This window comes from Rhinatrema bivittatum, chromosome 7 (assembly GCF_901001135.1).
Source record: "Rhinatrema bivittatum chromosome 7, aRhiBiv1.1, whole genome shotgun sequence".
NCBI lineage: Eukaryota > Metazoa > Chordata > Amphibia > Gymnophiona > Rhinatrematidae > Rhinatrema > Rhinatrema bivittatum.
This window is the reverse complement of record NC_042621.1, coordinates 298,137,846-298,156,335: the sequence shown is the minus strand read 5'-3', so window position 1 is coordinate 298,156,335 and position 18,490 is coordinate 298,137,846. Positions and strand designations below refer to the sequence as shown.

General features: G+C 42.9%; 1 protein-coding gene across 3 annotated transcripts in view; it reads right to left on the bottom strand.

The window, feature by feature from the left end:
- The window catches only part of ATRNL1 (attractin like 1), a 2,205,421-nt gene that overhangs the window by 1,647,787 nt on the left and 539,144 nt on the right, over positions 1–18,490 (bottom strand). For all 3 annotated transcript variants that reach the window (XM_029610472.1, XM_029610473.1, XM_029610474.1), the window contains exon 10: positions 16,143–16,297. In XM_029610472.1, the coding sequence (XP_029466332.1) occupies positions 16,143–16,297 (155 nt within the window). The remainder of the gene's footprint in view (positions 1–16,142; positions 16,298–18,490) is intronic.

Genomic DNA, 18,490 nt, shown 5'->3' with positions numbered 1-18,490 from the left:
TATGTCTCCATGGAGCCTTTTATTTTGGATGGGAGTTTCTTTTCATCCTCTTATATTTTCATGCTAATTTATCTAAGCTCTGAGTACCCATTAACTGGGAACTCAATTAAGATATTTTATTTGCTACTCTAACATCAAAGGGAGAGATTACTTCAGTGAGAAAGAACCTGAGGAGCATTTTTATCCAGAGGAAGGATGACTTGCAGCCATCCAGAGGAGAAGGAAGAGAAAGGGGAGAAAAGTAGGACCCATCAAGGCTGAGCACACCGATAGCCCCCATCTAGACGTGCGTTTTCCACGTGCTAATAGTACTCCTTATACAGTAAGGGGTAATAGTGCGAGGAAAACTCGTGTCCAACCCCCCAAAAACGAATAGCGACCGCAACATGTAAATGCATGTTGATGAGCCTGTTAGTTATTCTCGTGCGATACAGAAAGTAAAATGTGCAGCCAAGCCGCACATTTTACTTTCAGAAATTAACGCCTGCCCAAAGGCAGGAGTTAATTTTCGGCTGGCACAGACTTAATTTCGGCCGGCACCGACTTAATATCATAGCGATATTAAGTCGGAGGCCCCAAAAATTTAAAAAAAATTAAAATTAAAAAAAAAAAAAAAATTAAAAATCTGCCCGCGGCCCGGAAGATGGTCACTCAATTTTGCCGGTGTCTGTTTTCCAAACCCGTGACTTGTCAGCGGGTTCGACAACCGACACCGGTAAAATTAAGTGTTGGCTGTCAAAACTGCTGACAGCCACCACTTCTGTCAATAAGGAGGTGCTAGGGAAGCACTAGTGTCCCTAGCGCCTCCTTATTACCACAGGCCCTCATTTAAATACAGAATCGCGTGCACAGGAGAGTGGCCTGGGCGCACGTCGGGAGAGCGGGCGCTTGCCTCAGAGCGCTGGCTCTCCCACGAATTTTACTGAATCGGCCCGGATGTAATTATATCCGGAGTCTAGTAAACACCAATAGGAGAGAACAGGTGGCCATATAGAACAACAGACTGGAAACTAGGAGATCAGAGTTCAAATCCTGCTTCACCCACTGAAACTTTATTCTGACCCTGGGCAAGTCACTATCTCCTAATACCCTAGGTACCCACTCAGATTCTAAGTCCTCTAGAGCAGGGACTCACTATCACTATGAAATCTGTTGTAAAACACCCTGGTCATGGCACTATATAAAAGCTGAAATAATCATAATTATTGCTAAAGATTCAATTTATTTTATTTATCTGATTTTTATATTCTGCTTTTCGGCACTTTAAAGCGGATTACATTCAGGTACTATAGGTACTTCCCTATCCCCAGAGGGCTTACAATCTAACTGGGTTATTTATCATTTTGTGTTAGGGCCTTAAATCAAGCAAGGTAGAGAGTACATTGTACAAATCCACTCCTCTTTTACCTTTCTTCACTCCAAATGACAGAAAATCTTCAGTGATGTCAACTTTGCTGTTCGTGCCTCTGACTGTGTATGTAAAACTGCTCCCCCATACCTACCCCACCTCCCAAACCTCACCCAAGTTAAAAGTGCCCCCTCTTACATTAGCACAAATAGTAAATTTACATATTGGCTTCCCTTTCTCGCCCAAACCGGCATGTGAGATAAAAACTTTTTCAGTTGCATGCAATGCAAAAATAGCACAGGTGCAATAAATTTATCATGCATTGTGTTAATTACCTATGTGATGCAGGAGCAGGGAAATTAGCCTAACCATGCCCCCTTTTTATCGCGGGCAATATTTCCACTATATTTATAGAATTTAATGAATTTAGGTCTAAGTTTGAACCTGAGGCAACAGAAGGTAAAGTGACGTGCCCAAGGTCACAAGGAGCAGCAGTGGGAAACAATACAAATGACGTTCAGTTGACAGAAGGATAAGAATAGAAGAAGTGATGGTGGTGATGGGGTATCAAAGCACAGAAGTGTACAGAATTAGAGGATGCCTTTGTCACACCATAAAGCAGAGTTGCTTACCTGTAACAGGTGTTCTCCTAGTCAGCAGGATGTAGTCCTCAGATATGGGTGACTTCACTGGACGGAGCCCTCTCATGGAAAACTTTTCTGTCAAAGTTTCTAGAAAGCTTTGACTGGCACACTGAGTGCACTGAGCATGCCCAGCATGCCATTATCCTTGTGTCCACAGGGGCCTCCCTTCAGTCACATTTGTAGCAAAAAAGTGCGAGCGAAAAATAAAATAACAAAACGTAACCGGACCCAACTCCGCGGGGTGGCGGGTGGGTTTCGTGAGGACTACATCCTGCTGTCCTGAGAGAACACCTGTTACAGGTAAGCAACTCTGCTTTCTCACAGGACAAGCAGGATGGTAGTCCTCACATATGGGTGATTAGCAAGCTACAGGCTGACTCATATTACAACAGGCCAATAGCAGATAACTCTTGCGACAGGCACAATAATAGGGGTGCTATTGGCAATAAAGAGGCAGCCTGACATCACAGCAGGTGGTTGTGGAAGGAGTTGGGGATTATACTGGAACAAAGTTCTGCAAGACAGATTAGCCAAAGACAGGGTCTTGACGGACTTCCTTATCTGAGCAGTAGAGGGCTGCGAATGTGTGAAGAGAGTTCCATGCCGCAGCCTAGCAGATATCGGCAATTGGTGCTGAACAATACTGTACTACCAATGTTGCCATGGCCCTTACAAAATGTGCCTGCACTCACCCCTGGAGAGGAAGGCCTGCTTCCTCATAGCAGAATTCAATACAGTCTGCTAGCCAGTTGGAGAGAGTTTGTTTGCCCACTGGAACTTGTAGCTTGTCTTTGTCAAAGAAACAAAGAGTTGTGGTGGATTTCCTATGGAGTGCAGTCTAGATAGAATGCAAGTCCACGCTTACAGTCCAAGGTGTGCAAAACCCTCTCGCCCTGGTGAGAGAGGGGTTTAGGGAAGAGTGGGCAGACTATAGACTGAGCAAGGAGAGAGACTGTGTCCACCATAAGAAGAAAGGGTGAGTGTGGAGGACCACTCGGTCACGGAGGAGCCTAGTGTCGGTGAGTATGCAACAAGGGCTTGTAAACTCACTGACCCTTGTAGCAGAGGTGATGGCTACAAGGAAAAGAATTTTCCATGTTAGAATTTTAATGTTATAGGAATGCAAAGGCTCGAACAGGGAACGCATGAGCCTTGTAAGCACTACATTTAGGCCCCATTCTGTAACCAGTGATCGTAAAGGAGGCTTAAGTTGTAGAAAACCTATGATAAGCCGATTCATAAGGGGTTGAGCTGGTAACAAGGCATCCCCTACTCCTTGGTGGTACGCTGAGATAGTACGGAGGTATACCCGTTAGTATAGCTGTGTTTAAAAAAGGATTGGATAAGTTCTTGGAGGAGAAGTCCATTACCTGCTATTAAGTTCACTTAGAGAATAGCCACTGCCATTAGCCATGGTAACATGGAATAGACTTAGTTTTTGGGTACTTGCCAGGTTCTTATGGCCTGGATTGGCCACTGTTGGAAACAGGATGCTGGGCTTGATGGACCCTTGGTCTGACCCAGTATGGCATTTTCTTATGTTCTTATGAGGATGACTGGGGACCAGAAACCGAAAGGTGTCCTAGATAGCCCAATAGAGATGGAGTGGGGCAGGAAAAAAGGAACCAATACCTTTTTGTGCACATCATTTGTTAAATCTTGCCCATTTCGAATGGCAAGACTTGCGTGTTGAAGGTTGTCATGAAGCTACAAGTACCTGAGAATATCAGTGAGTGTGAGTTATGAGATTGGCCTGTAGGCAGGCAAACTGGTTCCTGGAGTGATAAGTTGAAAAGTATGGGGAAGGATACTTGTCGAGGCCAGTATGGGGTTATGAAAATCATTGAAAACCTGTACTGCTGCAGCTTCACGAGAGTTTTGGCTATGAGCAGTATCGGAAAAGACGCCTATAGGAGGCCTTTGTTGCAGGGGCGAGGAAAGGCACCCATGGCTAACGCATTTGTATGCCTGTGTAGGGAGCAGAATCTGTCCACTCTGTGGTTTGATTCGGACACAAGAGATCGATGGTTGATTGACGCCAGCGCTAGAAGATTTTGCTCACTACACATGGATTCAGAGACCACTCGTGGGGATGGAGACAGCGATTGAAATGGTCTGTTAGTATATTCGGTACGCCTGTTAGATAAGTGGCCCAGAGATGGATTGTGTGAGGGCCCAGGCTCAGAACTGCACGGCTGCCTGGCAGAGTAGATAAGAGCCTGTGCGTCCCTGTTTGTTCGAGTACCACACTGCTACTATGCTGTCTGTCTGAATCCACAAAGTTTTGTGTGAGAGGCAGGGTTGGAAGGCATAAAGAGCATAGCGCATGGCTCGAAGCTCCAGGAAGTTGATCTGAGACTTGTTATGGAGCGGAGTCGAGGCATTTTGGGTTTGGAGGGTATTGATATGAGTTCTCCAACCCAAATTGGATGCGACCGTGGCGAAGATCATGTGAGAATTTGGTACGGAATCGGTGATATGGAGCAGGGACGAAAGCGATGGAACGGCTTAGAGCCACTGAAATTTTAAAATCCGCTGAGTTCTTCTCATGGCTAGTCTGGCTGGCCATAGGAATGATGTGGAACATGGAATCATGTGGCCCAGCATTGAAAGATTTGATAGCCCGAGGCTATGTTGCATGCGCGCAGAGATGTGGACAATTTGATAGGATGTCTGTGCGGTTGTTGGGCAGGAAAGCCGTTGCGACTGTAGTGCCAAGACCTGCTCTAGATTTATAATGAGTCTTAAGAGAATTTAGAGCTCCTTGTTTGGATTGACTCCTTATTAGGCAGTTATCCAGGAAAGGAAACGCGTGAATGTTGTTGTTCTTTGTAGATGAACAGCAGTCACTGCTAGGTATTTGATGAAAAACACAAGTTGTTGAAGCTAGTTATTGACTCACTATGAAGTGTACAGAAAGTCCAGAGAAAAGCAAGTTTGCTTACCGTAAACAGTGTTTTCGTAGATAGCAGGATGAATTAACCATACTGTCTGGGAGCATCGCGACCGGATCAGTAGGCGGAGTTTCTCCTAGAGTACAGAGTTTTGAACTCTGTGCAGTTGCACGGTGAGGTTCCCACGCGATTGCCTGATTTACCTCAGTCTCTTGTAACAAAGCGAGAAGTACATAGAAAAAATAAAGGTGTAGTCAGTGTGTGTGAAGACTGTCTAGGGAGGAATGAGGGATCACATGTCTAATTCATCCTGCTATCTACGGAAACACCGTTTACGGTAAGCAAACTTGCTTTTTCCCAGCGATAGTAGGCTGAATTGGCCATGCTGTCTGGGAGTCCCAAGCTCCCGGGTGGTGTCCAGGTGTTTGTTTGTAGGTTATGACGCCACCCCTAAATTCTGAACAGTAGACAGTCTTATTTTTGTGTCATGGTTGACAGGATTGCCAAACCCATGGCTGCATCAGAAGAGCTCTGCTGTTGTAAACAGTAGTGCACTGTGAAAGTGTGTAGAGAAGACCAAGTTGCCACTTTGCAAACGTCCATCAGCGAAACCTTTTTATAGTGGGCGATTGACATTGCAGTTGCTCTTATTTGGTATGCTTTTGGTCTCATATGTAATAGCAGATTTTGCTTATTGTAGCAAAAGGTAATGCATTGGACAACCAACTAGCCAGAGTTCTCTTGGAGACAGGTTGGTTAGGAGAGTTTGGGTTAAAGGAGAGGAACAGCTGAGATGGCCTTGATTCCGAATGAGTTCTCTGTTTGTAATAAGCCAATGCTCTTTTACAGTCCAAGGTGTGGAGAAGCTTATCTCTGTCGTTCTGATGAGGTTTTGGCTTGAAAATTGGAAGAGTAATGGACTGGTTGATATGAAACATAGATACCACCTTAGGGAGGAAGGCCAGATGAGGTCGAAGGGTGACCTTATTATGAAAGAATTCTAAGTACAGGGAGTAGTGAACCAAGGCTTGCAGTTCACTTACTCTCCGAGCTGATGTTACCGCCACCAAGAAAACGGTTTTCCAAGTAAGGTATTTGACATGACAGGTGTCTAGAGGTTCAAAAGGAGTTAACATTAGCTGTTCCAGTACGATATTGAGATTCCATGGTACCGGCGGCTTTGTGACCGGTGGTCTCAGATGTAGAATGCCACGAAGGAATCTGGAGATTAAAGCGTGGTTGGAAATGGGTAGTCCGTTGTGAATACGGTGAAAGGCTGCAATTGCACTAACATGCATTCGAAAGGAGGCGTGTGCGAGACCCGCTGAGAAAAGAGTATGGAGGTATTCCAGAAGATGTGTTATCGTTGCAGAGAAAGGGTCTAGATTCTTTGGTCTGCACCATTCTGAATACCGACGCCATTTCCTGGCATAGTTACGCCTGGTGGACGGTTTTCTGGATTCAATGAGAACGTCCTCAAGTTGAGATGAGAGTCCCAGGTAATTTAGTACGTGCCTTTCAATCTCCATGCTGTCAGATGGAGGGATTGGTGCATTGGATGAAGAAGGGATCCCCCTCCTGAGTTTGAAGTTGGGGATGGTTTTCCAGTAGAATTGGTGGGCGAATGGATAGTCGTTTGAGATACGCATACCATTGTTGTCTTTGCCAGGATGGGGCTATGAGTATCATGTCTGCTGCATCTCTGATGCATTTTTCTATCGTTTTTGATATGAGTGGAATGGGAGGGTAAGCATAAAGTAGGCCCTCCGTCCATGGGATGAGGAAAGCATCTGGAGCGTAACAAAGTTTGCTTTGGTAGATGGAGCAAAATGCCTGAGTTTGTCGGTTGCTCTCTGTGGCGAACAGATCCATAGTTGGAAAACCCCACTGATGGAATATATTGGACACTACATCCCGGTTCAAGGTCCATTCGTGTGGATGGAAAATTCTGCTGAGGCAGTCCGCTGTTACATTGTCTACACCGGGAAGGTAAATGGCTTGTATCGAGACTTGGTTGGATATTGCCCACGTCAGTATGCGAAGCGCTTCTAGACAGAGAATCCAGGAACCTGACCCTCCTTCTTTGTTTACATAAAACATGGTTACCTGATTGTCTGTGTATACCATGATATGTTGTCCCTGAAGTTGGGCCGAGAAGGTTTGAAGTGCCTTCCAAATGGCTTGAATTTCGAGGAGATTGATCTGAAAGGTGGATTCCCGAAGAGACCAACGTCCCTGAGTCTTTCAGTTGTTTAGATGGGCTCCCCAGCCCCTCCTGGAAGCATCCGTGGTGAGAGTGACATGATGAGGAAGCCGCTGAAACGATGCTCCTGGGTTCAGGTGGTTGGTGTTCATCCACCATTGAATGTCTGTACGCATTTGTCTGGTGAGGCGTACTCTGGTTGATAGTGGTTGCCAGAACTATGACCATTGGTTCTTGAGTTCCCATTGTAGACAACGCATGTGGAGTCTTGTATATGGGACTACATGGATGGCTGCTGCCATATAACCCAACAGTTGAAAAATTTGTCGTGCCGATGCATGTGATTGATTGAATAGACGCTGAGCTAGAGAAGACAGCGTCTGTATCATGTCCTGTGGAAGGTACGTCCTCTGATGTACCGTGTTGATGAGCGCCCCAATGAACAGTAGAACTTGAGTTGGTTGTAGATGGGATTTTTCGTAATTGATTATGAATCCCAGCTTCTGAAGACAATTGATTGTTTAGAATGCATGAGTCTTTAATGTCGTCTGCTCCAAAGCTACCAACAGCCAGTCGTCGAGATAGGGAAATATCAAGAGCTGTCGGAGATGAGCCACCACCACCGCTAAGCATTTTCTGAACACACTCGGGGCTGAGGAAAGGCCAAAGGGTAGGACTTTGAATTGGTAATAATTGTTCTGAAATTGGAAACAAAGGTACTGCCAGGAGGAAGGGTGCATGGGTATATGGGAATAAGCATCCTTCAGGTCTATGGAGCATAGCCAGTCGTTGGGTTGCAGAAGGGGTAGAATGCTCTTGAGAGATGTCATCTTGAATTTTTCTTTTTGAATGTGTTTGTTGAGGTTTCGCAAATCTAAGATTGGTCGAAGACCTCCCAATTTTTTTGGAATGAGAAAATATGGGGAGTAAAACCCTTGGGTTTTTTTTTTTTTTTTTTATATTTCTTTATTGCTTTTTTAAAGTTACAAACACAAGTGGAACAGAACCATGGACACAATGTGAACAGTGGTCAAACATATAGCCATACATCATACTAACCAAGATGTGTACAAAGCCTATTCCACCCAACCCACCAAGTCCCATAACCCAACAACCCCCCCCCCCTCCCCAGGTCAAGCGGTCTCAGTTTATGTCCAAAGACTGGTCGCAGTAGGTAGGTAAGTAAACATTAAATGGTGAGCAGTACCAGGATGTGTCTAGTGGAATCACACGGCACCTAGTGGTTTCAGCAACTGGTGGCAGTCTGACAGGATCTGTGGGCTCCAGTATACTTCGTCTCCAATAAGCTCTCGATAGAGTCTCTTAAAGTTATGGGTAATTGTCGCCAATAGTGCTGCCAAATCCTCTGGCAGTTTGCTTGTGCAGTGTCCGATTTACTAGCTGCGGTCATATATTCAAATTGTAGTACCTTGGTCAAACGGTTCCTCCAATGCAAAACCCTTGGTTTTTTAATGAGTTTGGGATTACTCGAATTGAGTTCTGCAACTGTAGAGTGACTAACTGTTCCTGTAGGTCTGTTGAATGTTTTGATGTGTTCTTGAGGGGGAAAATTTGAGGAAGTGTGGGAAAGTTAGCAAATTTAATCTGTAACCTTCTTTTATGATGTTTAGCACCCAGCGATCTGAAGTAATCGCTTTCCAGCTGGCATAAAATTGCTGAAGGCGGCCCCCTATGTAGTGCAGTGGAGGTGGCTCTGGGTAACTCAAAAAGATTGCGTTTGTTTTGGTGGTGCTGCTGGAGTTGGTTTTGGAGGACGTGGTTGGCGAGGTCGTTCACGTAAAAGTTGAGATTGTGGATGGTAACGCTGATTGGGATTATACTGAGATCTATAAGTATTATACGGCCTGAAAGGTGCCTTTGCATAAGGTCTTCTTCTGAATGAAGGATAAAATCTTTTAGAAGAAGGATGCGGGTCTGATGAAGTCAGAGATTGAACTGTCGTATTCTGCTCCTTTAGAAGGGTACTGTTGTTACCAAATAGATTGTCTCCCAGACAAGGAATATCCACCAACTTGTCATAGACATAGTCTCTTATGGAACTAGCTCTTAACCATGCCATGCGACGTGCTGCTATTGCTGTCGCTGAGGATCGAGCCAATGATTCAAATGACTCATAAACCGAATGGAGTAAGTGTCAGAGACCTTCCTCCATGTCTGTGAATGGTTGCGGTAAGGAATTATCAGAAGCCACACATACTGGATGTAATCTCTGTAGACATTCAAAGACATATTGTATGATGTAAAATTGAGGGTGTTGTATCTTTGTGACCAGCACAGAGGAAGGTTATACCTTACGGCCAAAATCATCCAGGGATTTATGATCTTTTCCTGGTGGTGAGTTTGCATGAAGTTTTGACCTTTTGGCACGTAATAGTGCAGATTCTACTACTACCGAGTTAAGGGGTAATTGCGTGGACTCACAGACCGTGGAATTTTGCATCCTGTATTTTAAGTCAGTCTTCCTTGAGGCCGCTGAGGTAGTAAAAGGTTTTTCCCACATTTTATGTAGAACCGCATCTAGCACAGCATGTGGTGGTAAAGCTGTTGGTTCTGGAAGCATTTCAAATATCTTTAGGATTCCTAGAACATCAGCCCGAGGGTCGGGAACCTATCCTGTTTCAATGTTTAGGAGAGATCCTACTTTTTCTATGAATTTAGCGTACGATAAATCCTCAGGAGGAGAATACGGTTCAGGAAGGCCCTTAGGGGGATCTATCAGAAATCCTGTAGATGAGGAAGGGGACAATGAAGACCATGGTGAATGTGGTGAATCTGGTCGAGCCAGAACTGGAAGTAATTATACAAATTATATCGCAATGACAGAGAGGAGCACCCGGGAGGAGGTGTGGCGCTTTATGTCCGGGATGGCATAGAGTCCAACAGGATAAACATCCTGCATGAGACTAAATACAAAATTGAATCTTTATGGGTAGAAATCCCTTGTGTGTCGGGGAAGACTATAGTGATAGGGGTATACTACCGTCCACCTGGTCAAGATGGTGAGACGGACAGTGAAATGCTAAAAGAAATTAGGGAAGCTAACCAAATTGGTAGTGCAGTAATAATGGGAGATTTCAATTACCCCAATATTTACTGGGTAAATGTATCATCGGGACACGCTAGAGAGATAACGTTCCTGGATGGAATAAATGATAGCTTTATGGAGCAATTGGTTCAGGAACCGACGAGAGAGGGAGCAATTTTAGATCTAATTCTCAGTGGAGCACAGGACTTGGTGAGAGAGGTAACGGTGGTGGGGCCACTTGGCAATAGTGATCATAATATGATCAAATTTGATTTAATGACTGGAAAAGGAACAGTGTGTGCAAATCCAAGGTTCTCGTGCTAAACTTTCAAAAGAGAAACTTTGATAAAATGAGAAAAATTGTTAGAAAAAAACTGAAAGGACCAGCTACAAAAGTAAAAAAATGTCCGAGGCGTGGTCATTGTTAAAAAAATACCATTCTAGAAGCACAGTCTAGATGTATTCCACACATTAAGAAAGGTGGAAAGAAGGCAAAACGATTACCGGCATGGTTAAAAGGGGAGGTGAAAAAAGCTATTTTAGCCAAAAGATCTTCATTCAAAAATTGGAAGAAGGATCCAACAGAAGAAAATAGGATAAAGCACAAACGTTGGCAAGTTAAATGTAAGACATTGATAAGACAGGCTAAGAGAGAATTTGAAAAGAAGTTGTCTGTGGAGGCAAAAACTCACAGTAAAAACTTTTTAAAATATATCCGAAGCAGGAAGCCTGTGAGGGAGTCAGTTGCACCGTTAGATGATCGAGGGGTTAAAGGGGCACTTAGAGAAGATAAGGCCATCGCAGAATGATTAAATGATTTCTTTGCTTCGGTGTTTACTGAAGAGGATGTTCGGGAGGTACCCGTAATGGAGAAGTTTTTCATGGGTAATGATTCAGATGGACAATCAAATCATGGTGAACCTAGAAGATGTGGTAGGCCTGATTGACAAACTGAAGAGTAGTAAATCACCTGGACCGGATGGTATACACCCCAGAGTTCTGAAGGAACTAAAAAATGAAATTTCAGACCTATTAGTAAAAATTTGTAACCTATCATTAAAATCATCCATTGTACCTGAAGACTGGAGGATAGCAAATGTAACCCCAATATTTAAAAAGGGCTCCAGGGGCGATCCAGGAAACTACAGATCGGTTAGCCTGACTTCAGTGCCAGGAAAAATAGTGGAAAGTGTTCTAAACATCAAAATCACAGAACATATAGAAAGACATGGTTTAAAGGAACAAAGTCAGCATGGCTTTACCCAGGGCAAGTCTTGCCTTACAAATCTGCTTCCTTTTTTGAAGGAGCTAATAAACACGTGGATAAAGGTGAACCGGTAGATGTAGTATACTTGGATTTTCAGAAGGCATTTGACAAAGTTCCTCATGAGAGGCTTCTAGGAAAAGTAAAAAGTCATGGGATAGGTGGCGATGTCCTTTCGTGGATTGCAAACTGGCTAAAAGACAGGAAACAGAGAGTAGGATTAAATGGACAATTTTCTCAGTGGAAGGGAGTGGACAGTGGTCCCAATACAGGGATCTGTATTGGGACCATTACTTTTCAATATATTTATAAATGATCTGGAAAGAAATACGATGAGCGAGATAATCAAATTTGCAAATGATACAAAATTGTTCAGAGTAGTTAAATCACAAGCAGATTGTGATAAATTGCAGGAAGACCTTGTGAGACTGGAAAATTGGGCATCCAAGTGGCAGATGAAATTTAATGTGGATAAGTGCAAGGTGATACATATAGGGAAAAATAACCCATGCTATAATTACACAATGTTGGGTTCCATATTAGGTGCTACAACCCAAGAAAGAGATCTAGGCGTCATAGTGGATAACACATTGAAATCGTCGGTTCAGTGTGCTGCGGCAGTCAAAAAAGCAAACAGAATGTTGGGAATTATTAGAAAGGGAATGCTGAATAAAACGGAAAATGTCATAATGCCTCTGTATCGCTCCATGGTGAGACCGCACCTTGAATACTGTGTACAATTCTGGTCGCCGCATCTCAAAAAAGATATAATTGCGATGGAGAAGGTACAGAGAAGGGCGACCAAAATGATAAGGGGAATGGAACAGCTCCCCTATGCGGAAAGACTAAAGAGGTTAGGACTTTTCAGCTTGGAGAAGAGATGGCTGAGTGGGGATATGATAGAGATGTTTAAAATTATGAGAGGTCTAGAACAGGTAGATGTGAATTGGTTATTTACTCTTTCGGATAGTAGAAAGACTAGGGGGCACCTCCATGAAGTTAGCATGGGGCACATTTAAAACTAATCGGAGAAAGTTCTTTTTTACTCAACGCACAATTAAACTCTGGAATTTGTTGCCAGAGGATGTGGTTAGATCAGTTAGTATGGCGGTGTTTAAAAAAGGATTGGATAAGTTCTTGAAGGAGAAGTCCATTACCTGCTATTAAGTTCACTTAGAGAATAGCCACTGCCATTAGCAATGGTAACATGGAATAGACTTAGTTTTTGGGTACTTTCCAGGTTCTTATGGCCTGGATTGGCCACTGTTGGAAACAGGATGCTGGGCTTGATGGATCCTTGGTCTGACCCAGTATGGCATTTTCCTATGGCCAAATGATCGACCAAATGGTGAGGGATCAGCATTGGAAGACTTATGAGAAGAGGCTGAAGGATCTGAATAGGAATATCTTGGAAGAAAGAAGGTGTAGAGGAGATATGATACAGACCTTCAGATATCTGAAAGGTTTTAATGATGCACAATCATCAAACCTTTTCCGTTGGAAAGAAATCAATAGAACTAGGGATCATGAAATGAAACTTCAGGGAGGACGACTCAGAACCAAATGTCAGGAAATATTTCTTCAGGAAGAAGGTGGTGAATGCCTGGAAATCCCTTCCGGAAGAGGTGGTGAAGACAAAAACAGTGAAGGAATTCAAAGGGGGATGGGATAAACACTGTGGATCCCTAAAAGCTAGAGGTTAGAAATAAAGAAAAGAGTGCATGGGGGTAACTTGCTGGTGTGGCAGTTACTACCCTTAACAAATAACAGTATCAAGGCTTAATGCAACTTCATCATTGCTCTCTACTTCAACAGCAGTGAGTGAGAAAAGGGGAATTGGATTCAGACAGCAACCAACAATGGCCCCAACGTTTACGGTTTAGGGACAAATAAACATGGGGGTAACTAGCTATTGCAGCACTTACTACCCTTAATCACTAAGTTTGATACTTTTAATCCAGCTCCAACACTGCTCTCTGCTTTCACGGCAATGGTTAAGGGATATTGGATTCAAACAGCATCCGAGAGCCCTGACTTTTATGGTCTGGTAAACGGATAAGCATTGGGGTAACCTGCACAGTACAGCAGATACTGGCAAAAGCTTGCTCAGCACACTGGGTGGATCATTTGGACCTTTTCTGCCGTTATTTCTATGGGATAAACACTGTGGATCCATCAGGTCTAGAGGACGTGTATAAAGAGTAGGCAGCAAAACACTGCACGGAGCGGCAGTAGCCACAGAGGCATTCACGGAGCGGGCTGCCAGTGGTTGGTGTTCCACCTTCACGGAGCAGAAGGATGGAGGGCTGCCATCTCCCAATTAAAAAAAAGAAAAAAAAAACAAACAAAAAAACAAAAACAGGGATGGGTTTATGGGCTATAGGTATTACCAATTATTAGGCTTATTCAGTTACCAATTATTAGGCTTTTCAATATTTGATGATAGTTAATGTGACTTTCAAGGCATACTTCACTTTCAATGCATATCCAGCATAGCTCCCTGCTATGCTGGATATGCAGCATAGCTCTCTGCTTCAATGGCAGAGAGCTATGCTGCCGCTTACCCAACTAATCAAACTTAATATTTCACTTGGAAACAGCTCCATCACTGCTCTCTACATTAATAGTGGGGGTGAAAAGGAAATAGAACCTAAGGTTACTAAGAGCCAAGAGAAACAGATAAGTATGAGAAAAAAAGAAGTGTGAAGCTTGCTGGGCAGACTGGATGGACCGATTGGTCTTCTTCTGCCGTGATTTCTATATATGTTTCTATGAATGTGCATAAGATAGATTTGCATATAATGGAGGCAGTGAATGCAAATCTACCTCATGCATATTCATTGTAGATATGCTGAAAACTAGGCCAGTTTGTGGCTCTCAAGGTCTGGAGTTGGCCACCCCTGTTCTAAAGCCTGCTTTCCATTGAAAGAGGCTCAGCTCCTGTGCATGGAAACCATTGACGTATATGAATGTCTCTATCATATCTCCCCTATCTCGCCTTTCCTCTAGGGGATACATGTTTAGATCTTTAAGTCCATCCCCATATGACCACTGATCGTTTTAGTAGCCATGCTCTGGACCAATTTCAATCAGTTTATATCCTTTTAAAGGTGTGGTCTCAAAAATTGCACACAGTATTCCAATTGATGTCTCACCAGGTATCTGCTAACTATTCCTCTCCCCTTGCAGCTAAGCATCTTTCTGGCTTTTGCCGGCTATTTTTGCACTTGTTTGGCCATTTTAACATCATCAGAAACAACCACCCTCAGATCCTACTCTTCTGTTGCGTTTAGAAGAATTTTGCCTCCAACATTGTACCTCTGCCTTAGGTTTTTGTAGCCTAAATTCATTACTCTGCATTTTTTAGGATTACATTTTAGCTGCCAGTCTGTTGACCATTCCTCAAGCTTTGCTTGATTTCTCCTCATGTTTTCATGGCTGGCTCCTCATCTTCCTGGCTGTCTATTCTGTTTTAGATTTTGGTATCAGCAAAAAGACAAACCTTTCCTGACAATACTTCTGTTATGTCTGTCACGGAGATGTTGAAAAGAACTGGTCCCAGGACTGATCCCTGAGGCACACCACTAGTTACGCACCCTCCTCAGAGTAAACTCCATTTACCACTACCCTTTGTCACCTCCCACTTAGCCCGTTTCTATCCCAGTCAATAACTCTAGGGCCCATACCAAGGGCATTCAATTTATTTAAAAGTCCTCTGTGTGGAATCGTGTCAAAGACTTTTCTGAAATCCAAATACAGTATTGTCTAGCACTCTCCCGTGATCCACTTCTCTAGTCACCCAAAGAAATTGATCAGATTTGTCTGATAAGACCTACTTCTAGTAATACCATGCTGCCTTAGATCATGCCATCCACTGGATTCTAGAAACTGCACTACCCTCTGTTTTAGCGATTCCATTAGTTTGCTTACCACTGGGGTCAAATCAAGCAGCCTATAGTTCTCAGCTTCCTCACTTCCACTTTTATGAATAGGAACCACATCTGCCCTTTTCCAGTCTGCCGGAACTAATCCAGACTAAAGAAGCATTGAAAAGGTCAGCCAGTGGAGTTGCCAGGATTTCTCTAAATCCCCATAATACCCTCAGATGTATCCCACCTAGTCTCATACCTTTAATTTCAAGCCCTGGATATCTGCATGTCAGCTGCTCTGAACTCTGCAAGTAAATTAAAAATTGTTCCTCATGTCACCCAAAAAGTGGCTTCTTTTTAATTACTTTCATTGTGTCAGAGTTTTAATACTATAATAAAACTATTATTTATTATAATTACTATTATTAGAACCCAAGATGCCTCCTTTGGACAGTTGAACCAACTGTTTTCACCTGGGCTGAAAATGCACAGACACAGAGTAATTATCAAGTAACCCATATCTTCCCCAGGAAAAGATTATAGAGACTGACCTCTAACTCATAGAGATGTCTTGTGACCGAGAATAGTCATAAGTGCAGCCTATGCTACTTAGACCTTAAGCTTCACTGGGCATTATTTTATTTATTTATTTATTTATTTGTTATTTTTATTATACCGAGTTTCATGATAGGAATCACATCAACCCAGTTTACAATTAACAATGTGAGTAAAGGCAGAGAGTAACAAAGTAAAGAACATTTCCCAATACAAGAACAAATATAGTATGAAACTTAACTATTATAACAATATTTTGGATGTGAGAAAGTTACAAAAAACATGGAAACATGGAAAAAACATTAACATGATTACGCACCTATATCATATGCCAGAAAATCAGCAGAAAAGCATTTTGCCCCATTGCTTAGGGAAGTGTCGTTGTGGGTGTTTCCTCCAAATACCAGCATCGCTCCACTGATGAGGACAGCAGAATGCAGATATCGCGACAGCCCACTCTCCTTCAGAATAGTCCTGCAAAACACCACAAAAAATGAATGTTATCAGGAGTTCCATTAACAAGGTCTGCCTATAGAAAACTCTGTAGACATTCCAGCACTATGGTTTTCTTATTTATTCCTCCTATCCGCTGCTGTGTACATCTCAACACATCTGCATCATTGTTATTTAGAGTTCTCTACTTTCTGACAGCAAAAAGTGTCTGTTCCCCAAAACACATGGTTTATTTATATAATTGTCTTTGCTTTTGGGGGCTCCCAGCTGGACTCGGGATCCTTACCCAGGACCCACCTCAGGAAAAGGTGCACAAAGCTTGGATAAGCTGATATGATATAATGGAGGGAGAACAGGAGGATGAGAACTGCAGGGCCAGAGAGATTTTTCTGATGTTTGCACTCTCCCAAGCAATGGAGGTGAAATATTTTTTCACCAATTATTTTTGGTTGCTTTACTCTATGGGTATGTACAGCACTATTTAATAAAGCTAATATCCTCGCTGCTGACGACTTCAACAGAACTGACTTTTCAAAGGCCACTGAATACTTAAATACTTTAGTATTCCCATTTGCTGCACCGCACCTTTCTACCTAGATCTTGTAAGACAGCTGTTCAATCATAGCTTCACTTTTTGTGGAGAAGTGGGGACAAGGAGTGGATTGGGATAAACTTTGGTTAATGCAGAACTACAAGCACCAGAATGCATTGGGAAGAGTACAAATATGGTGCTGCCAGTTTCCCTTATGAACTAGTATCTCTCAGGGACTACCCAAACAGTCTGGTTTTCAGGATATCCACAAAGAATATGCAAGAGATACATTTGCATACAATGGAGGCAGAGCAGCAAAAAAACCTCTCATATATATTACTTGTGAATATAGTGAAAATCTGACTGATCATGTGTCCCAGAGGACCAGGTTGAGAAGCATTGCCTTAGAAAGCTATAGTAACACCTACTATTAATAACACTATCAGACCCCACCTCATAATACAAGTGTTTAATGCAATATTTGGATGTATTTTTATGTCCACAACAAAGTTTTAAAACCATTTTTTAGAGTGCTGATCAGCTGCACCACAATATTGTCCAAATCGGTTAAACTTGCCTTGCCATGGTTTAGCACAGCACGAAGGTACAACATTAATTAACTGCCTCGGGGGCACAGAAAGACCTGGTGACATCAGCCATCTGAGTAGTCTGTGTGTTATACCACAGCAGATGCCCTGGAGCACCTTACTACTCTTATTAACTGGATATATGGTGCTAAAAGTGTTCCTTAACCTGTTACATGACTGTGGCAGAACTTTAGACAAAAATAAGATTTATGATGTCCTATCTAACTGCCAAGCTATAATTTTGCTAGTGAGTCAGCAGCCAACTACATCATCTTTAAAAAAGTAAAAATGTCACAGGTATTGTGTTGCTGCCCGATATAAAAATGTGATCAGATGAAGGGTTTTATTGCATTCTTTTTTTTTTTTTTCATTTTATTTTTAATGCATTTTTAACAAAATATAGAACACTAATACAATGTGGTATTATGCAAGAAAATAAATAAATTTACATAGATATAATACAGGAATCTAAATGCACCTTGCCATTTGTAAAGAAATAATTTTAGGTACTATTTCGTTCCACATTGAAAATAATATAAGTAATCAGGGAGCCAATGAGATATAGCAAATGTTGCTTACCTGATGTAACAGGTGTTCTCACAGGACAGCAGGATGTTAGTCCTCACAAATGGGTGACATCGAGGATGGAGCCCACCACGGAAAACTTCTGTCAAAGTTTAAACAGAACTTTGACTGGCCCCTACTGGGCATGCCCAGCAAGGCACTGACCCTGCAGCCAGCAGGGGTCTCCCTTCAGTCTGATTTTCAAAGCTACAGGCAGTGCCTAGAAAGTAAAAATAAAACGAACCCAACACCGCGGGGAGGCGGGCGGGTTTCGTGAGGACTAACATCCTGCTGTCCTGTGAGAACACCTGTTACATCAGGTAAGCAACATTTGCTTTCTCACAGGACAAGCAGGATGGTTGTCCTCACAAATGGGTGAGTACCGAGCTGAGGATGTCCCGACTTGCACCAAATGTACCCAACGGTGTGCAGCAGGCACAACAACTGAGGAGAAATTTGGGAAAGGGCATCCGCACCCTACCGGGTAGGTGGAAGGGTGTTGGTACATCAGGTTGGAAAAAGGTTACGCAA